The following is a 15,371-nucleotide window of genomic DNA, read 5'->3' on the forward strand; positions in this document are numbered from 1 at the left end:
AGGGGGTTTATTTGGTTATACAGCTACAGTCTTAAGGTCATAGAGTGTCCAAGGTAATGCATTAACAATGGGGTACCTTCACTGGAAGATGGCCAATGGTGTCCGGAAAACCTCTGTTAGCTGGGAAGGCACGTGGCTGGCCTGTTCCGCAGTTCTGGTTTCAAAATGGCTTTCTCACAGGACATTCCTCTCTAGGCTTCAGCTTCTCTCCAAAATGCCACTCTCAGTTGCTCTTGGGGCATTTGTCCTCTCTTAGCTTCTCCAGAGCAAAAGTCTGCTTTCAAAGGCCATCTCTAAAATGTCTCTGCAAACTGCAGTTCCTCTCTCAGCAACTGTGCATTCTTCAAAGTGTCCCTCTTGGCTACAGAAAGCTCGCTCCTTCTGTCTGAGCTTATATAGTGCTCCAGTAAACTATTCAAGGCCCATGCTGAATGGGTGGGGCCACACCTCCATGGAAATTATCCAATGAAAGATCTCGCCCACAGTTCAGTCATCACATCTCCACGGAAACATCCAATCAAAAGTCTCCAAACCAATCAACACTAATAGGTTTCCTGCCCACACAAGACTGCATTAAAGATAATGGCGTTCTGGGTAACATAATACACACAAACCAGCACAAACACTAATACATCTGCCCCCACATTATTGTATCAAAGAACATGGCATTTTGGGGGACATAATACATACAAACTGGCACACACCCGAACATGGATGTATCTCTAAAACATTATGCTGAGCAAAATCCAGAGACAAAAGAATATACGCTGTTTATATGAAATTCTAGAAAAGATTAATCTACAGCAAGAGAAAGCAGATTAGTGGTTGGGGCAAGAAGGAGAGAGAATGGCTTCAAATAACCTCAATCACTCGTTGAATTTAGGTGACCTGGAAGTGCTATTACACCTAGTGACTTGCTAGAAGAAAATCTTCTGTGTGGAGATATCATCTTAGACTTTAATTATCTTTGTAATTTCTCATACACAATGTCTGCTATTCTATTTTAAATAACCAGGTATACAAGAAAAGAAAATAATTTTCAAAAGAGAGGAAGAAAAGAAAAATGACAAGAGAAACAGACCACAAAGAATCCAATTAATGATGTTTTCAGACACATTATTTAAAATAAGTATAGTTAATATATTCAAAGACTTAAAAGACATGACCAAGAGTTTAGTGGAGATTTTGAAACTATTAGAAATGGAACCAAACAAATTACAGAATTGAAAAATATAATAAAATGAAATTAAGAATTTCACCAAAATTATCATTTTATAAAAAAGTTTTGCCTTTCTCTACCTCAAGAACTAAAATATATTTACCAATATTTTCTACGAGAGTTTTAAATATTGAAGTTCGATCCATCTTCAGTTGCTTTCTTTATATGGTATGATGTAGAAAATCCAACTTAATTAAATAACCATTTTTTTCCCAGCTTCAATTATCAAACATTTCCTCCTGATCTGACATGTCACCTCTGTCATACATTAAAGTCCTATATCTTCCTACGTCTGTTTCTGGGCTCTCAGTTCTACCCCACCGATCAATTTCTCTATACTTGCTCCAATACTACACTGCCTTAAAAAAACTTCTTCATAATAAACCCTAATATCTGATATGGTGAAATTCTTCTTGCTGCTCCTTTTATATAGCAGTATCCTTCCTATTCCTATTTAGAGTTATCTTAACATTTTTAGTGAAAATTCTTGTTGGTATTTTGTCTGAAAGTGCATTGAATCTGTGTATCAATTTGGGAAGAAATAACACTTTTACAATATTAAATCTCCTTATTTGTGAACATGGTAAATACCTCTCTATCTACTTAAGTGTTTTCTATATCTCATAATAAAATTTTATAATTTTCCCTAAAGAAATCTTGATCATTTAGATTTATTCCTATGTTTTTGATATTTTCTGAAAATATTTCCTTTAAATGTTTTTGTTTTTTGCTGCTGATGTATAAAAATGAAACTAACTTTTGTATATTAATTTCATATCTATTCACTCTACTAAACTTATTTCTAATAATGTATCCGTAGATCCTTTTGGGTTTTCTCAGGAAATAGTATTTACAGCTTCAAATAATGACAGTTTTATTGCCTCATTTCTAGTCCTTATATCTGATTTCTTTTTTTGTATGTCTCACTACCCTGGCTAGGGTCTCCACTATAACGCTCAACAGAAGTGGTAAGAGTAGGCTTCCTTCCCTCATTCCTAACTTTCAAGTTCATGCTTCCCCATTCAGGATGATGTATGCTCTAGACTTTTTAATCAATAGCTACTCTTTAAAAGATCATTCATTTCTTACATGTAATTCTACAATACAAAATGCAAATTTTAATAATGTGAAAGGTGATAGTTTTAATATATGTGAAAAGTAGCAAAAAGCATGAGACCAATCAATTTCTCTTAAATTCCTCTTTAACTGGTTTAAAGTTTCAGTTTATAATTGATCAAAAGAGCATAAGGTACATTTGTTTTCTTTCCTTTTTATGTTGAATTTTTAATCTATCCTTAGAAATAAATATCATTCCTTAGTCATAAGAGCAGTGTGTGTGTGTGTGTGTGTGTGTGTGTGTGTGTGTAGAAAATAATGCTATTCCTTTTGGTAGTAGAGAGATTGGGTTTTTAGAATATGCTACTAGCTCTAGAGGTATGACATATGTATAAGTCTAATATTGTTAACATTACTGAAATAAAAATAAATACAGGGCAAAAATATACAGTACATGGATTAACAATTTCAAGAGTTATGTCTCATTTAAGGAAAAATGTACAAAGAATTCTATATTTGAAACACAATAATAAAAGCTAACATCTAAGTGCTTATGTTCCAGGCAAAAGGTAAACAGTTCTAGTAGTCTGTCATTAATTTACTCATTTTTTTCACCATATTTATTGAACATCTATATTTATTATATGCCAGAAACTAAATTAAGAACTAGTTACAGATATGAAAAGACAGTGCCTGCCCTCAGTGAGATTAGGATTTGGATGAAAAAGTACATAAATTAAAATTATATAATACAACATGAAAACTGCATCAAAACTATCTAGGGCAGAGCTTTTTAAATTATAGTTTAGAATCCACTGGTCATGAAATTAATTTAGGGGGTTGGATAAGCATTTTCTTTTAATGGAATGGAATAGAATACAGAGTATACTGCATATAATAAAGATATTTTAAAATAATCTATTTCTATTTGCACATGTTTAAGTACTGAGACTAAAAATAAAATCAACTTCTTACTGTGGCTCATAGTCAAAGAAGTTAAAAAACACTGATCTAGGATATCTGTCAAAATGCAGATTTCCAGGCCATGCACCATTCCTATAAAATTAATGGGAGCATGGCCTGGAATCTACATTTTGAACAAGTACAAAGGAATTCCCATGCACATTCAAATTAAGAACCACTGCTGAAGATAATTTGGAGTAACTAAAGGATAATAAGCAGAGTTCTAAAATGATCAGATTGATTTTACAAAGATATTTTGGATACAGAGTATATAAACTGATTGGAAGGAGATCAAGAATAGAGGCAAGATGGCAAGTGAATTCACTGGCCCAACCCACTACATGGGACATGACTCCCAGGGGTGTAAATCTTCCTGGCAATGCAGGATATGACTCGGGAGGGATGAGCCTGGACCCAGCATCATGGGATTGAGAAAAATCTTCTTGACCCAAAGGAGGGGAGCAAATGAAACGAAATAAAGTTTCAGTGACTAAGAGATCTCAAATGGAATCGAGAGTCACTCGGGAGGGCATTCTTATGCACTATACAGATATCCCTTTTTAGGTTTTAGAATACTGGAATAGCTAGAAGTAAATACCTGAAACTATCAAACTGCAACCCAGTAACCATGATTCTTAAAGACGATTGTATAACTACGTAGCTTACATGGGGTGATAGGCGTGACTGTGAAAACCTTGTGGCTCACTTTCCCTTTATCCAGTGTATGGATGGGTGAGTGGAAAAATGGGAACAAAAACTAAATGAAAAATAGGGTAGAATGAGGGGCGAAATGATTAGTGGGTTCTTTTTTACTTTATTTTTTATTCTTATTTTTATTCTTTCTGGTATAAGGAAAATGTTCAAAAATTGATGCAGGTGATGAATGCCCAACTATATGATGGTGCTGTGAACAGTTGATTGATGGATGACTGTATGGTATATGGCTATATCTCAATTAAACTAAATTGAAAAAAAAAAAGAATAGAGGCAAGATTACAAATTTAAAGGCTATCACCAATAGTCCAGGCTAATAATGATGTAAGCTTACATTCCTACTTTGGCAGTAGGAGAATGGAGAGGATGACTTGAGATGGGTCAGAGTGGGAGAACGAAACAGTTTGTCTGGAATAGAGAAGTGTTCATGAAGAGGCGCAGTAAAAAGAAGTTAGAAAAGATATGTTAGAGCTACATGTGGATGGCTATATGACATAAGAAGCCACTGCAGGTTTCTGAGTAGGATAATACACCAAAGCACTGTTCTAAGATGATTATTCTAATGGGGAAGAACTAGGAGGAGAAAACAGGATACCACTAAAACTCAAATTATGAGATGATAATTTCCTAAATTAGAGCGTTAACAAAATGGCTAGGGAAAGGAATTAAAAAAATTAAAAACCCAAAAACTAAATAACAACAAAAACATAAATTCTGTGAAGGATCGACTGGTAGGATTGTTCTATGCCAAATCTACATTCTTCTAGGCAGCAGAGAACAAGGGTTAAGATCATGAACTTTGAAGGCTACCTGTGTTCAAATTCCAGCTCCACCCATCACCAGCTGAGTGATCTCAGTTTAACTTTTTTGTGCCTCATTTGCTCATTTCTAAAATGGAGGTAACAATGGTACTTACTCCTCATAGGTTGTTTTAAGGATTGAATGAAATAAAATACGTAAAGCACTTACTATGCATGTACCAGGAATTATTCTAAGTGCTATAAGAGTACTTGTTATTAACATCATGTCTGGTTTTGGACTGCTCAAAAAAAAAATTCCCAAGGACGGCTTCTTGTTTCCTGCATTTTCTCTAGAGTCAGAAGACCAGGGTTTGAATTCTAGCTCTGCCACTTACATTTGCTCCATGACTTGGGAAAGTTACATAACCAAAGCTTTGGTCTTCCCTTCTGTAAAGCAGCGTTGTTATAACGATAAAATAAAACAACATGCATAAAACATTTTAACATTTACTCCCTGACAATACAAGTGTGCTTAATAAATCGTAGCTATTATTTATAATGTCCTTGTTTTATACTGCACTATTCCTGTTTTATACTGCATCTAGACCTACATGGCCTCTTTAAAAGTCTGCCCTGTTAATTTGGCAATGAATCAAAACTTTAAATGAGCACACTTGACCCACAAATCTTCCACTTCTGAAATTTATCCTAAGGAAATAATCTTACAAGACCTCAAAATATATAATCAATGGAGCTTTTATAATAAAACGAAAACAAAAATGTTCATTAATAGATGACTGGATAAACAAATCATGGTCTACCCCAAAATGGAATATTGGTTACAAGAATAAAATAGATTTATTAGTACTAACATGGAAAGATGTTTATGATATATTTCGGAGTGGGTAAAAAGTAGAATAGGAAGCATAGCATGATTCCATTTAAACAAAAAGTATGCCTATAGGATTATACACGTATAAATGAAATCCTAGAAAAATATACATCAAATTTAAGAGCAGTCTCCTCTGGCAAGTAAGACTAAAAAGGAGGAGAGGACTTTTGCTTTCAGTATTATACTAGAAAGTATAAAAATAAAGACCTTTAGAGAAAAGAGATGCAGATCTTACAGTTCACGAAAACCCATATTCCTTAAATTCCTTAAATTACCATATCCCTTAAATTATTTTTATACTTCCAGGAGAAACACAGATCAACAATATAAGCATGTCTTAAATATGACAAAGAAATAAACGCTTTGAAAATTTTATTGTCATTCAATTCCTGAATTATGAATATTTAAGTAGCTACAGAAAACGTTAGAATGGAAACTCTTGTAGCATAGGGATGCCAAATACAGTTTGGTAGTCATTTGTCTATTAAAACAATACAGAGTGCTTACAAGTGACATATTCCACACCAGAGAGTGCCATAAGTATAAATGCTTACTAAATATTATTTTATGATCCCCAATAAAATCCACTGAAGAGTAACTATCTGACTATATGCATAAATACACTATAAACATATTTTGTGTGGCTTCTAGTATGTTTCCATACTTCTTTTCCCACATGGGGATAAATTTAAGCTTTTGCTGCAGAACATGCCCTTGAGTTAAAAGCACTCCAATACCTTATAACCACAACTTCTATTCAACATTCAAAAAGGGAAGTATATTGTCTTTGGGAAGTGGCATTAAGACTACATTCAACAGAATCAGACAGAACATTTTTGAAGTTTTCTCATAGAAAACAATGACACACTCTCCACGGATATCAGAAAGCCTGTCTGTGTAAGAGATGTATTTTTTAAAATATTTCATTCCTCAGATACAGGTAAAAAGCCTACAATTAGAAAAGTGAACACAAGACTAAAAAGGTTTTAAAACTCAGGTTCAATATACAAGTAGAAGTAACTTACCCAGTAAGTCAACATCCAAATAACAAAAGTAATTATATAAAACATACTTACCACTGAACGGATTGATTCCTGCCCTTATTCGTGAAACAACAGCTTCTTTTACTTCCTTTTTCTTTACACATCGAATACCCAAATTTTGAAAACTAGAAGGGAAAAATAGAACTTTCAAAACTGCAGTATAAACACAAGACATATAATTGAGGTTCTACTAGTGAATACTACACAAATCAAGCATATATCCAATACTGCAAAGCCATCATACTGGCAGGTGGAAATAAAGCATGAAATGTATTTCCAGTTGTTATAAAAATGTGAGGGTATTTATATTTCTAAGAGGACTGTTAAAATATATCATTTTAACATGCAATATTTTATTATTATACCTTACCAATATGCCTATATTGAATATACCAAAGTAGATGAAGAGTAACAGAAAAGCAACACCAATAAGCTAAATTTACCCTCCAAACAAATTCATAATCAAATCAATAAAATCTACACATTTGATAATGTAAAACAGAAGCTGTAAAAAAAAAAAATGTCCACAGGAACGTTTTGCTAAGCCCATAGAGTGTTGTCTACAGTTTAAAAAACTGTGTGTAAGTTACCTACTAATGTTTAAAAATCGAGTAGCTGCATACAAACATCTGGATTTCTGGCTTCTCTCAAGCATTTTTAAGGTCTGACAATATTAGGTGGCCCAGACACCACTCATTGGAATGGAGCACCAGTTGCCTCGTTGATTGATGCTGGGCTCTCCAGTTTGCTGGCACCTGCCCCTCCCCACTCTTTCACGCTGCCCACCTGGTCTCACAGACATTTGAGTTTTGACTTCTGATTTCACTGCTAGCAGTGAAGTATAATAGTTTGTGCCATAATATAATAAGTTATACTAATTCATTATAAGAAAATAGTGAAATGTGTTTTTATAAAAATTAGAAAGAGGTTTAGTATTAACAATATTTAACAAAAGTTTCAAAATGTCATTTATGGAAAACTTCTTAATAGTTACATATATAACTAATTTGCATATGTGCAGTACAGATCATGGTGAGGGGACTCCCCCACCACCACCAGTCATACTTGCTCCCACATGGAAAAACCATGACATCATTAAAGTTGGGTGGGTGTGAATAAGGAAGCAAAACTTGATTTTAATAACATCACTGTTTGTTCAAATTTCACATGGCAATTTGTAACAGGCAGCTGCTTCATGCACCCCTCCTGTGCTCATGCAGTCTTATGTTCATGCCTTTCACATTCATCACACTTGTGATTTTGTTAGCACCTAAAATATCTTTGACATATCCTTCCTCTGCCTTCAATAATTGAAAGTAAATCTTGAATTCTTAATCTTTTCTTGAAATCCTGAAACTATAGTCCTCTTCCTCAAAAGTATTCTACTTCTTTGAAAGATTCTTAAGCTTGGATCTCACTCTTGCTCTGACAAAAGAATACTTCATTTTAATATTTACACACTACTTGATTTTGTTTTATCTGAATACTTATTTGACTGCTATTTACAGAATATTAAAAGTAGTGGGAATTTTGAAAATTTGACATGAGGAAACCACAGCTCATAGAGATTAAGTGACTCGTTCAAAAAGAATTCATTCCTTTCAAATGACAAAATATTCAAAGAGCAGTGGAGAGTCGGAAGCACCCAAAGATTCAACTATTCATTCATCAATTATTCATTCACTCACAATCATTCTGCAAGTTTGGGGATCCTACCAAGTGCCAAAAACCCTGGAAAGCACTGGGGATATACAATCCCTTCTCTAATGGAGCTTATAGCCTAGTACAGCCAATGGACCAACTCTGGCCCACTCCCTGTTTTTATAAATTAAGTTTTATGGGAATACACACACATTCACTTGTTTAAATATTGTCTATGACTGCTTTTGTGCTATAACAGCAGAATTGAGTAACAGACCTAAAAATATTTACTATCTGGCCATTTACAGAAAAAGTCTGCTGACCTCTGCTCTAGTGAAAAAGATGGATATTAAATAATCACACACAAAAAATGCTAAAATGAACCCATACAATGTTTGTGAAAGAGATATACATGATGTTATGGAAGCCTTATAATGGGAGAGAGCTGACCAATTCAGGGAGGGCAAACAGGCTTCAAGCAGGGAGTGACACTTAACATGAATTGCAACGAAGTATATGAAGAGGAGAGGAAAGAGACTTTCAGGCAGAAGGAACAGAACATGCAACGGCCCTACAGAAAAGCACTGGGAGCACAGGAAACTAATGGAAGGCCTGTGTGACTAGAAAGTAAGATCAAGGAGAATGCAGTAGCAGGGAAGGTTAGAAATACAAGTGGGCCATGTGGGCCTCGTAGGCTGTGTAAGGAATGCTGTCCTTATTCCAAGAACCACAAAAAGTCATCAAAATGTTTTAAATATGGGGGTCACAATCCGATTTCTATTTGAAAAGATCACTCTGCCTAATGTGAAGTACAGATTAAGGGAGTGAGGGTGGGAGAGGTGCTGAGGAGAGGTAAGAAGGCCAGTCAAGAGATTATTCCAGTGTTCCAGATTTAGACCACAGTGGTAATGAGATACTGATAAGAGTCTGCTGAGAGAAGCAAACAGATTCAAGAGCTATTTGCAGGTAGCTATTAGTAGATTCAACATGTGTGTGCTTATATGAGGGATTTCGAGGATGACCACCTATGTCTGGGGCTTTTAGAGAATGTCTAAGATAAGGAACATTGAAAGAAGACCAGTTTTGAAGGGAAGAGGAGCAGAGGTAAGATCATGGTTTGGGCATATTCCAGAGACAACTACTACTAATACCTGTGTCTATATACTACCATGTATGTGTAAAAATTTACTTCAAACAAAAATGAGATTATTCTCCATATATTCTGTTTTAAAACCTACTTTACTCATCTCACATATTGTGAATAACTTTCCATTTCAACAGACGTATCACATCTGCAATGCCTTTTTTAAGGCAATAGAGTATACTGCATGGATGTATCAGTTTATTTAATCCCTTTTGGGTTAGACTGCTTCTAACTTTCTGCCATTACAATAGAACTGTAATGAACATCATTTTAGCTAAATATATGAACATGCTTAATTATTTTCTAGTTGTTAAACTGTCCACCAGAAAGATTTTATTAATTTATACTCTAACATGTTGAATGGGCCCATCCACTGGGAGACTTATCAACACAACAAGTCACTTAAATTTTTTACAATCTTACAACTATTGATTTTTTTTTCCTATTAATTATAGTTTCTAGTATACAATAGGTAGATTTTTCCCACATACCATTCTGTTGTCAACTCTCTAGACTGGTGTCATATCTTTGAAGTATATCTTGCAAGCACCTATCTGTATTTGTGGTGCTGATCTATAGGAAACATGCCTGTAAACAACCCCTATCAATCCTATTCATCTTCAATATAGCTCTGATACTTATAATCCCATAATCTTACAACTGTTAATTTTATAATCTGCTTCTTACTAAATAATTTTTTAGAATTTTCCAGCTAATTTTCTCACATCTAGCAATTTTTAGGTTAACTATAAATGAAAAGGCAAGAATAAAAATTTATAAAAGAAAACCTTTCATAAATTATTCAAACTAAAAACAAAAATCCACAGCATTATATAAGTTTATATTTACTTTTAGTAACAATAAAAAGTACTCCTGCTACCATCATGGGCTATGTTTCCTAAGAAAGAAGGAAGGGGTAGTTATGATACAAACAGTTAAGAAAATAAATGTATACACACAATAAATAGAAGTAGAATGAGAAATTGAGTTTATTCTGCTAAAAAGTAACAGAGATCATAGATAGGAAGCAGAGGCTTCTCCTATTCTTATCCTATTCCTGAAGATGTCTATGATTGTATACTCACAACAAAGGTCTGCGTTCTTGTCCAAATTCTGCTTCATAGTAACCATCTCTGCAGTCTTTTCCAACTAGATCATGAGGGTGAGGTTTATACGGGTCATTCTTCGTTACTAATGTGATTCTCACTTTTCCTTTTCCACAATAGTTCATAATCTGAAATGTGGGAATATATGAAATATATGAGCCATAAGTATATATCATTAAGAAATGAACTATTAAATAATCATTCAATTTATATAATATTGTCAGCACTGGATAAAAAAGTCCAAATGAGGGACAACAGAGTTGGATAAAACCTTCCAGAGAACATTGGGAAGGAAGACTTTACCTCTCAGTTCTTTAGCATGTAGTTTCTCCCTAACTTCAATTGGTCAAATCATCTGACTCTGCTTATTTTCCTTTTAAAACAAGTAAAATTATACCAAAATTATATCACAGAACAAACAAGAAATACTAAGATGTTAAGTCACTGAATGCCCTGCTCTTAGATGCACTATCATACCAAACACATTGCTTGAAAGTATTTATTTAAGCCACACTGGCAATAACAACATGCCAATATGATCATTTTACTTAATATGTGCTATTTCATTTCACAAAAATATTTGTTCATCAGTAAGCACATCCAGAGTGTTCACTGCATCATAAACAATGAATCAAGGTGAATTTAACAAGATAAACACACAGAAAATATGTGTGGAACACTGAAAGTGAAGAGAGTTTACCATGAGAGAAGAAGGCACTCTGAGCATGGAGAGGAACTAATGTTTAGTTTGGAAACCAGTAAATTTGCAAGAATAATGCAGGGAATATAAAAAACAGCATACCACAAGGGAGAAAAGGTAGTTAAGAATAGGTGGCTTAACAGGTGGAAAGCACTCAAATCCATAATTCTGAATTTAAACTTTTTAAAACAGTAACCAGGAAGTACTGCCTTTCTGGATGAAAGAAAGATAACCACTCAAGAGTGTAAGACAGGCTGATCTAGAACTCAAGCTGCAGTGTTCAGGACCAACTAGAACGGTGAACATACAAGAGATCTTAGAAATATCCCAAAGAATGTATCAAATATGCTGAATTATAGACAAGAGGGATTGAAAGAACAGTGTTTTCTTATTCACCTTTTTTACATTTTAGCATTTAAATGAAAGGATTTAAGTAACCCAAATCTATATTGCTGCCAAAATGTGATAAAAATTAAGAAATTAATATATTTGCCATTAGCTTATTCTGTAATTTGGCAATCCCCTTTAAATTCAATAGAATCACATTTGTAAATAATCTAGCTACAAAACAATTTAGTAATATCTATTGATGAAAGATTTAAAAAATAACATTTTTCAAAATCCACTGTCATTAAAGTTTTTAATTGGCATTTAAATGTTAAAATTTCATTAAAAATAAGTCAAATAAGACATACTATATTTTATAAATATAAATATAGTACATGTTACCAAAGTTATATTTGGATCATAAACTACTTTTAAAGTTTATGCTAATATGAAAAAATTGTATTTAAAGAGTAAAATATTTCAGATCAGTCAGTGTAAGAGATAGAGAGTATCAAGGACAAAGAGTAAAGGTAAGTAAAGAGGAGAAAAAAAGTTCTTCTCCTTTTCCATAGCCTCTAAACTAAGTCAAGCAACTGCAAAGAAGAATTCTAATTGAGTTTCCAAATCCATATTTCTAATCTACAGAACAAGTTCATTCACCTCTGGAAGGAGAGAATGCTTCTTCTTCATTAGCCCAGTGTTCCACGAAAGGGATCATGATCCAAAAGCTGCCAATGTACACTAAGAACTGTGAAGTACTCTGCTTAGATTTAATACCCAAGCAACGATAGCACTTCATGCTTTATCTGCAGGGTGAAGAATCCATCCTATATATAAGAAACGTCCTTAGACATCTAGCTGGCTGGTATAGATCAATTTTAAGAAGAGGAAGAAAAAAGAGACCATGGAGAGGACGATGAAGAAACTGGGCCTTTAATGTAACTGCTGTAGCTAAAATACAAAGCAACTGTAACAAGAGATACACACGAGAGAAGGATCTATTACCTGGATAGACGGGTATGTTCGGTTGTTGTCTGTGCTGTGCTCTCCTGGAATGCTGCCTGCTGATCGCCCTTCACACTTGTATCTAAAACGCATGCCCCTCTGCCTGGGTTGTTCAGTTATCTCTATATACGGGTTATACCCACCTGAAAATATTTTTAAAAAAAGGGGGGGAGGTTGAGGTTAAGATAGCAATAATAAAGGATTGTTACCATTTTTTCAGAACAGCAGATTAAAATAAAGATTTTTTCCCTTCCAATATGAAATCACAAAATTAAAATGCAGTTATCCATGATTGGGTAGGAGAGACTTTTTCCCCACTCAAAAAGCTCCTATATAGTGTTAACACAAGTCATTCGAATCATATTGATTGGTTAGTACTTTATCACTTAACAGCTAAAGCTGATGCGAGCGAAGTTCTGAGATAACCACTTCAGAGACATCTACTTCCTACATGAGACCAAGTAGAAGGGTTTCCCCCAAGATTTCCCCAGAAGGTTAAGAAAATAGTATTCAGAAATACAATATTATACTCTATAGTGAATAAAAATTCAAGTTAACTGTTTGATTTTACATTAAACTCTAAGAATAGATTAAAAGACCATTCACTGAAATTGAAAATGCATTTAAATCCTTGTAGAAGCATATGCAAGTTTCTTATATCTCCACTGGAATCTTAAAAGACTTATACATAGTACATCAAAACAAGTCCTAAAGGAAACTTCACGCTCATCAGAATTTTCCTATCTAAATCTTTTCTAAAGTATAAGACACAGGGAAGAAAAAGAAAATAATTACTTACTTTCTATATAATTCAAAAATGCACCTTTAGAATGAACTAATACAATATGAATGACTCTCAAAATAATGATGCTGAGAAAAGCCATACCAAAAAGAACACATACTATATGATTCCATTTTTATAAAATTCTAGAATATGCAAACTAATTTATAAGGAAAGGAAGTTAGATCAGTGGTTGCCTAAGAAAGGGGTATGGGATGGGTAGGAAACTTTAGGGGATGATGGTTGTTAATTATCTTGATTGTGGCGATGACTTCAAGGTTGCATGCATATGTCAAAACTTATCAAACTGCATACTTTCAACGTGTGCAGTTTACTGTATATTAAAACCTCAAGAAGGCTATTTAAACCATATGTACATTTACCCTATCTTAATATCCACATCTTGGGAAAAACACTCAAGTGTGCTTCCAAGTAGGATAGTTAACAATGTGTTTTTCTTTCAAGGATGTGAACATGTGAACACTTTGGAAAGAAAAAAAAACAAAAACAACTCTCTGTCAATCATTGATTTCTAAATTCCCACAATTAGATACCCATTTCATTGACTGAAGGCTTATCCTCTGATAGAATGCAAGCAGTCTTCAGAAAGGGTAACAGTGTGGGCCTTTTCAGTACAGTACAGGGAAAAGACCTTTTGAATTCCACCTAGTCTCCTTAGCAGTGAGACTGGAGATGTTATTAAATCTCTTATATTCTTCCTCTGTAAAGTGAGGGTAATAATAGCACTAGCTTCATAGAGTTGTTGTGAGGATTAGAGATGACATGTGTTATGTTCTTACCAAAAACCAGGCATTTGAAAGCACTGATTTACAGTGATACCATGAAGGACAAAACACCACTGCTACTCTGAAGAAACTTACAGAACAGTAAGGCAATATAATACAAATTATTAGACTATAAAGGGGAGAAAAATGCTAACAAAATTATGCATAAAGTGGTAAGAGCAAAAGAGTCAGACATGCCTTGTTATGTCAGAGGAAAAAAAAGAGTTAGTGAAGTAAAAAGAGAGGAGAGAGATGAGGGGGAAGGGAGAAAGGCAGGGCACTCTAGGGAAAGACAAGTGTGTCCAAAGGTATGGCAGCACAGAAGAGCAAGATCTGTTTAAGAACCACCAGTTTCACTTTTAGAAAGAGAACCAAACGCTGAGCCCACTTGAGGACTTGTATTTCAACCTATTGGCAACAGAGCATCAACAGCTCTTTTTAAGCAGGGGAAATCAAGTGATCAGGTTGGCATTTTAGAGTAAGAATTCTGGTGGCAGTGCATGGATGTGAGAGAAAAGAAAAAAGAGGATTACTGCTATTACAAGAATGTCAATGAGAAAGGTATGTCTGAATATGGTAGAGATAATAAGGGTGAAGGGTTATTCAGAAGATAAAATTGATAGTACTTGGTGACTGAGTGAACAATGGGATTAAGAGAGTATCACTGATGGCTCCAAGGTTTTTACTTTCGGTTACAGAGTAAACTGTTCTTGCTATTACCTATTGTTTTATTAGGTTTGGTTCAGACCCCCCCTCCCGCCTCCCGTTTGAATCTACTACCCATTTGTTCATTCAAAAGACAAAAGGCCAAGGAAAACTGACTTTAACCTAACCAGTTTCATAATACTTATCTCAATTTTACTGAAAAACAGTTAAATATTTCACACACTCAAATAGTTCACATCCTTATATATTCCTATAGGAATATTTAAGAGAAAGTACATTTTCTTCTCAATAAGAGAAAGTACATTTTCTTCTCAATAACTGATAAAATAAACAGTATTTCTGAAGTGACGTCTAAAATAATCTATGTGGTTGAACTAAAGGTCAAATAAATCCCTGCCCCTACTTATTTAAAGGTGCCTTGATGGGAAACTGATATAGAATGATATCATTAATGGTAAGTGGTTAACATTTTGGGTGTGTGTGAATAAAAATGCTAGGCTCATAGTGAGCATTCAAATAGTTCATTGGTTACACAGCACTTCTTTAAACTATATACTGTGTTTATGAAAAAGTCTACCTACAAAAGAAT

The 15,371-nt window shown here is 34.2% G+C and overlaps 1 protein-coding gene across 3 annotated transcripts in view; it reads right to left on the reverse strand.

The window, feature by feature from the left end:
* Positions 1 to 15,371, reverse strand: part of REL (REL proto-oncogene, NF-kB subunit) — a 37,489-nt gene that overhangs the window by 14,610 nt on the left and 7,508 nt on the right. For all 3 annotated transcript variants that reach the window (XM_037807339.1, XM_037807338.1, XM_037807337.1), the window contains 3 exons: positions 12,551 to 12,693; positions 10,498 to 10,646; positions 6,661 to 6,752 (listed from right to left, as the gene is read on the reverse strand). In XM_037807339.1, the coding sequence (XP_037663267.1) occupies positions 6,661 to 6,752; positions 10,498 to 10,646; positions 12,551 to 12,693 (384 nt within the window). The remainder of the gene's footprint in view (positions 1 to 6,660; positions 6,753 to 10,497; positions 10,647 to 12,550; positions 12,694 to 15,371) is intronic.

The sequence above is a fragment of the Choloepus didactylus genome, chromosome 17 (genome assembly GCF_015220235.1).
Source record: "Choloepus didactylus isolate mChoDid1 chromosome 17, mChoDid1.pri, whole genome shotgun sequence".
NCBI lineage: Eukaryota > Metazoa > Chordata > Mammalia > Pilosa > Megalonychidae > Choloepus > Choloepus didactylus.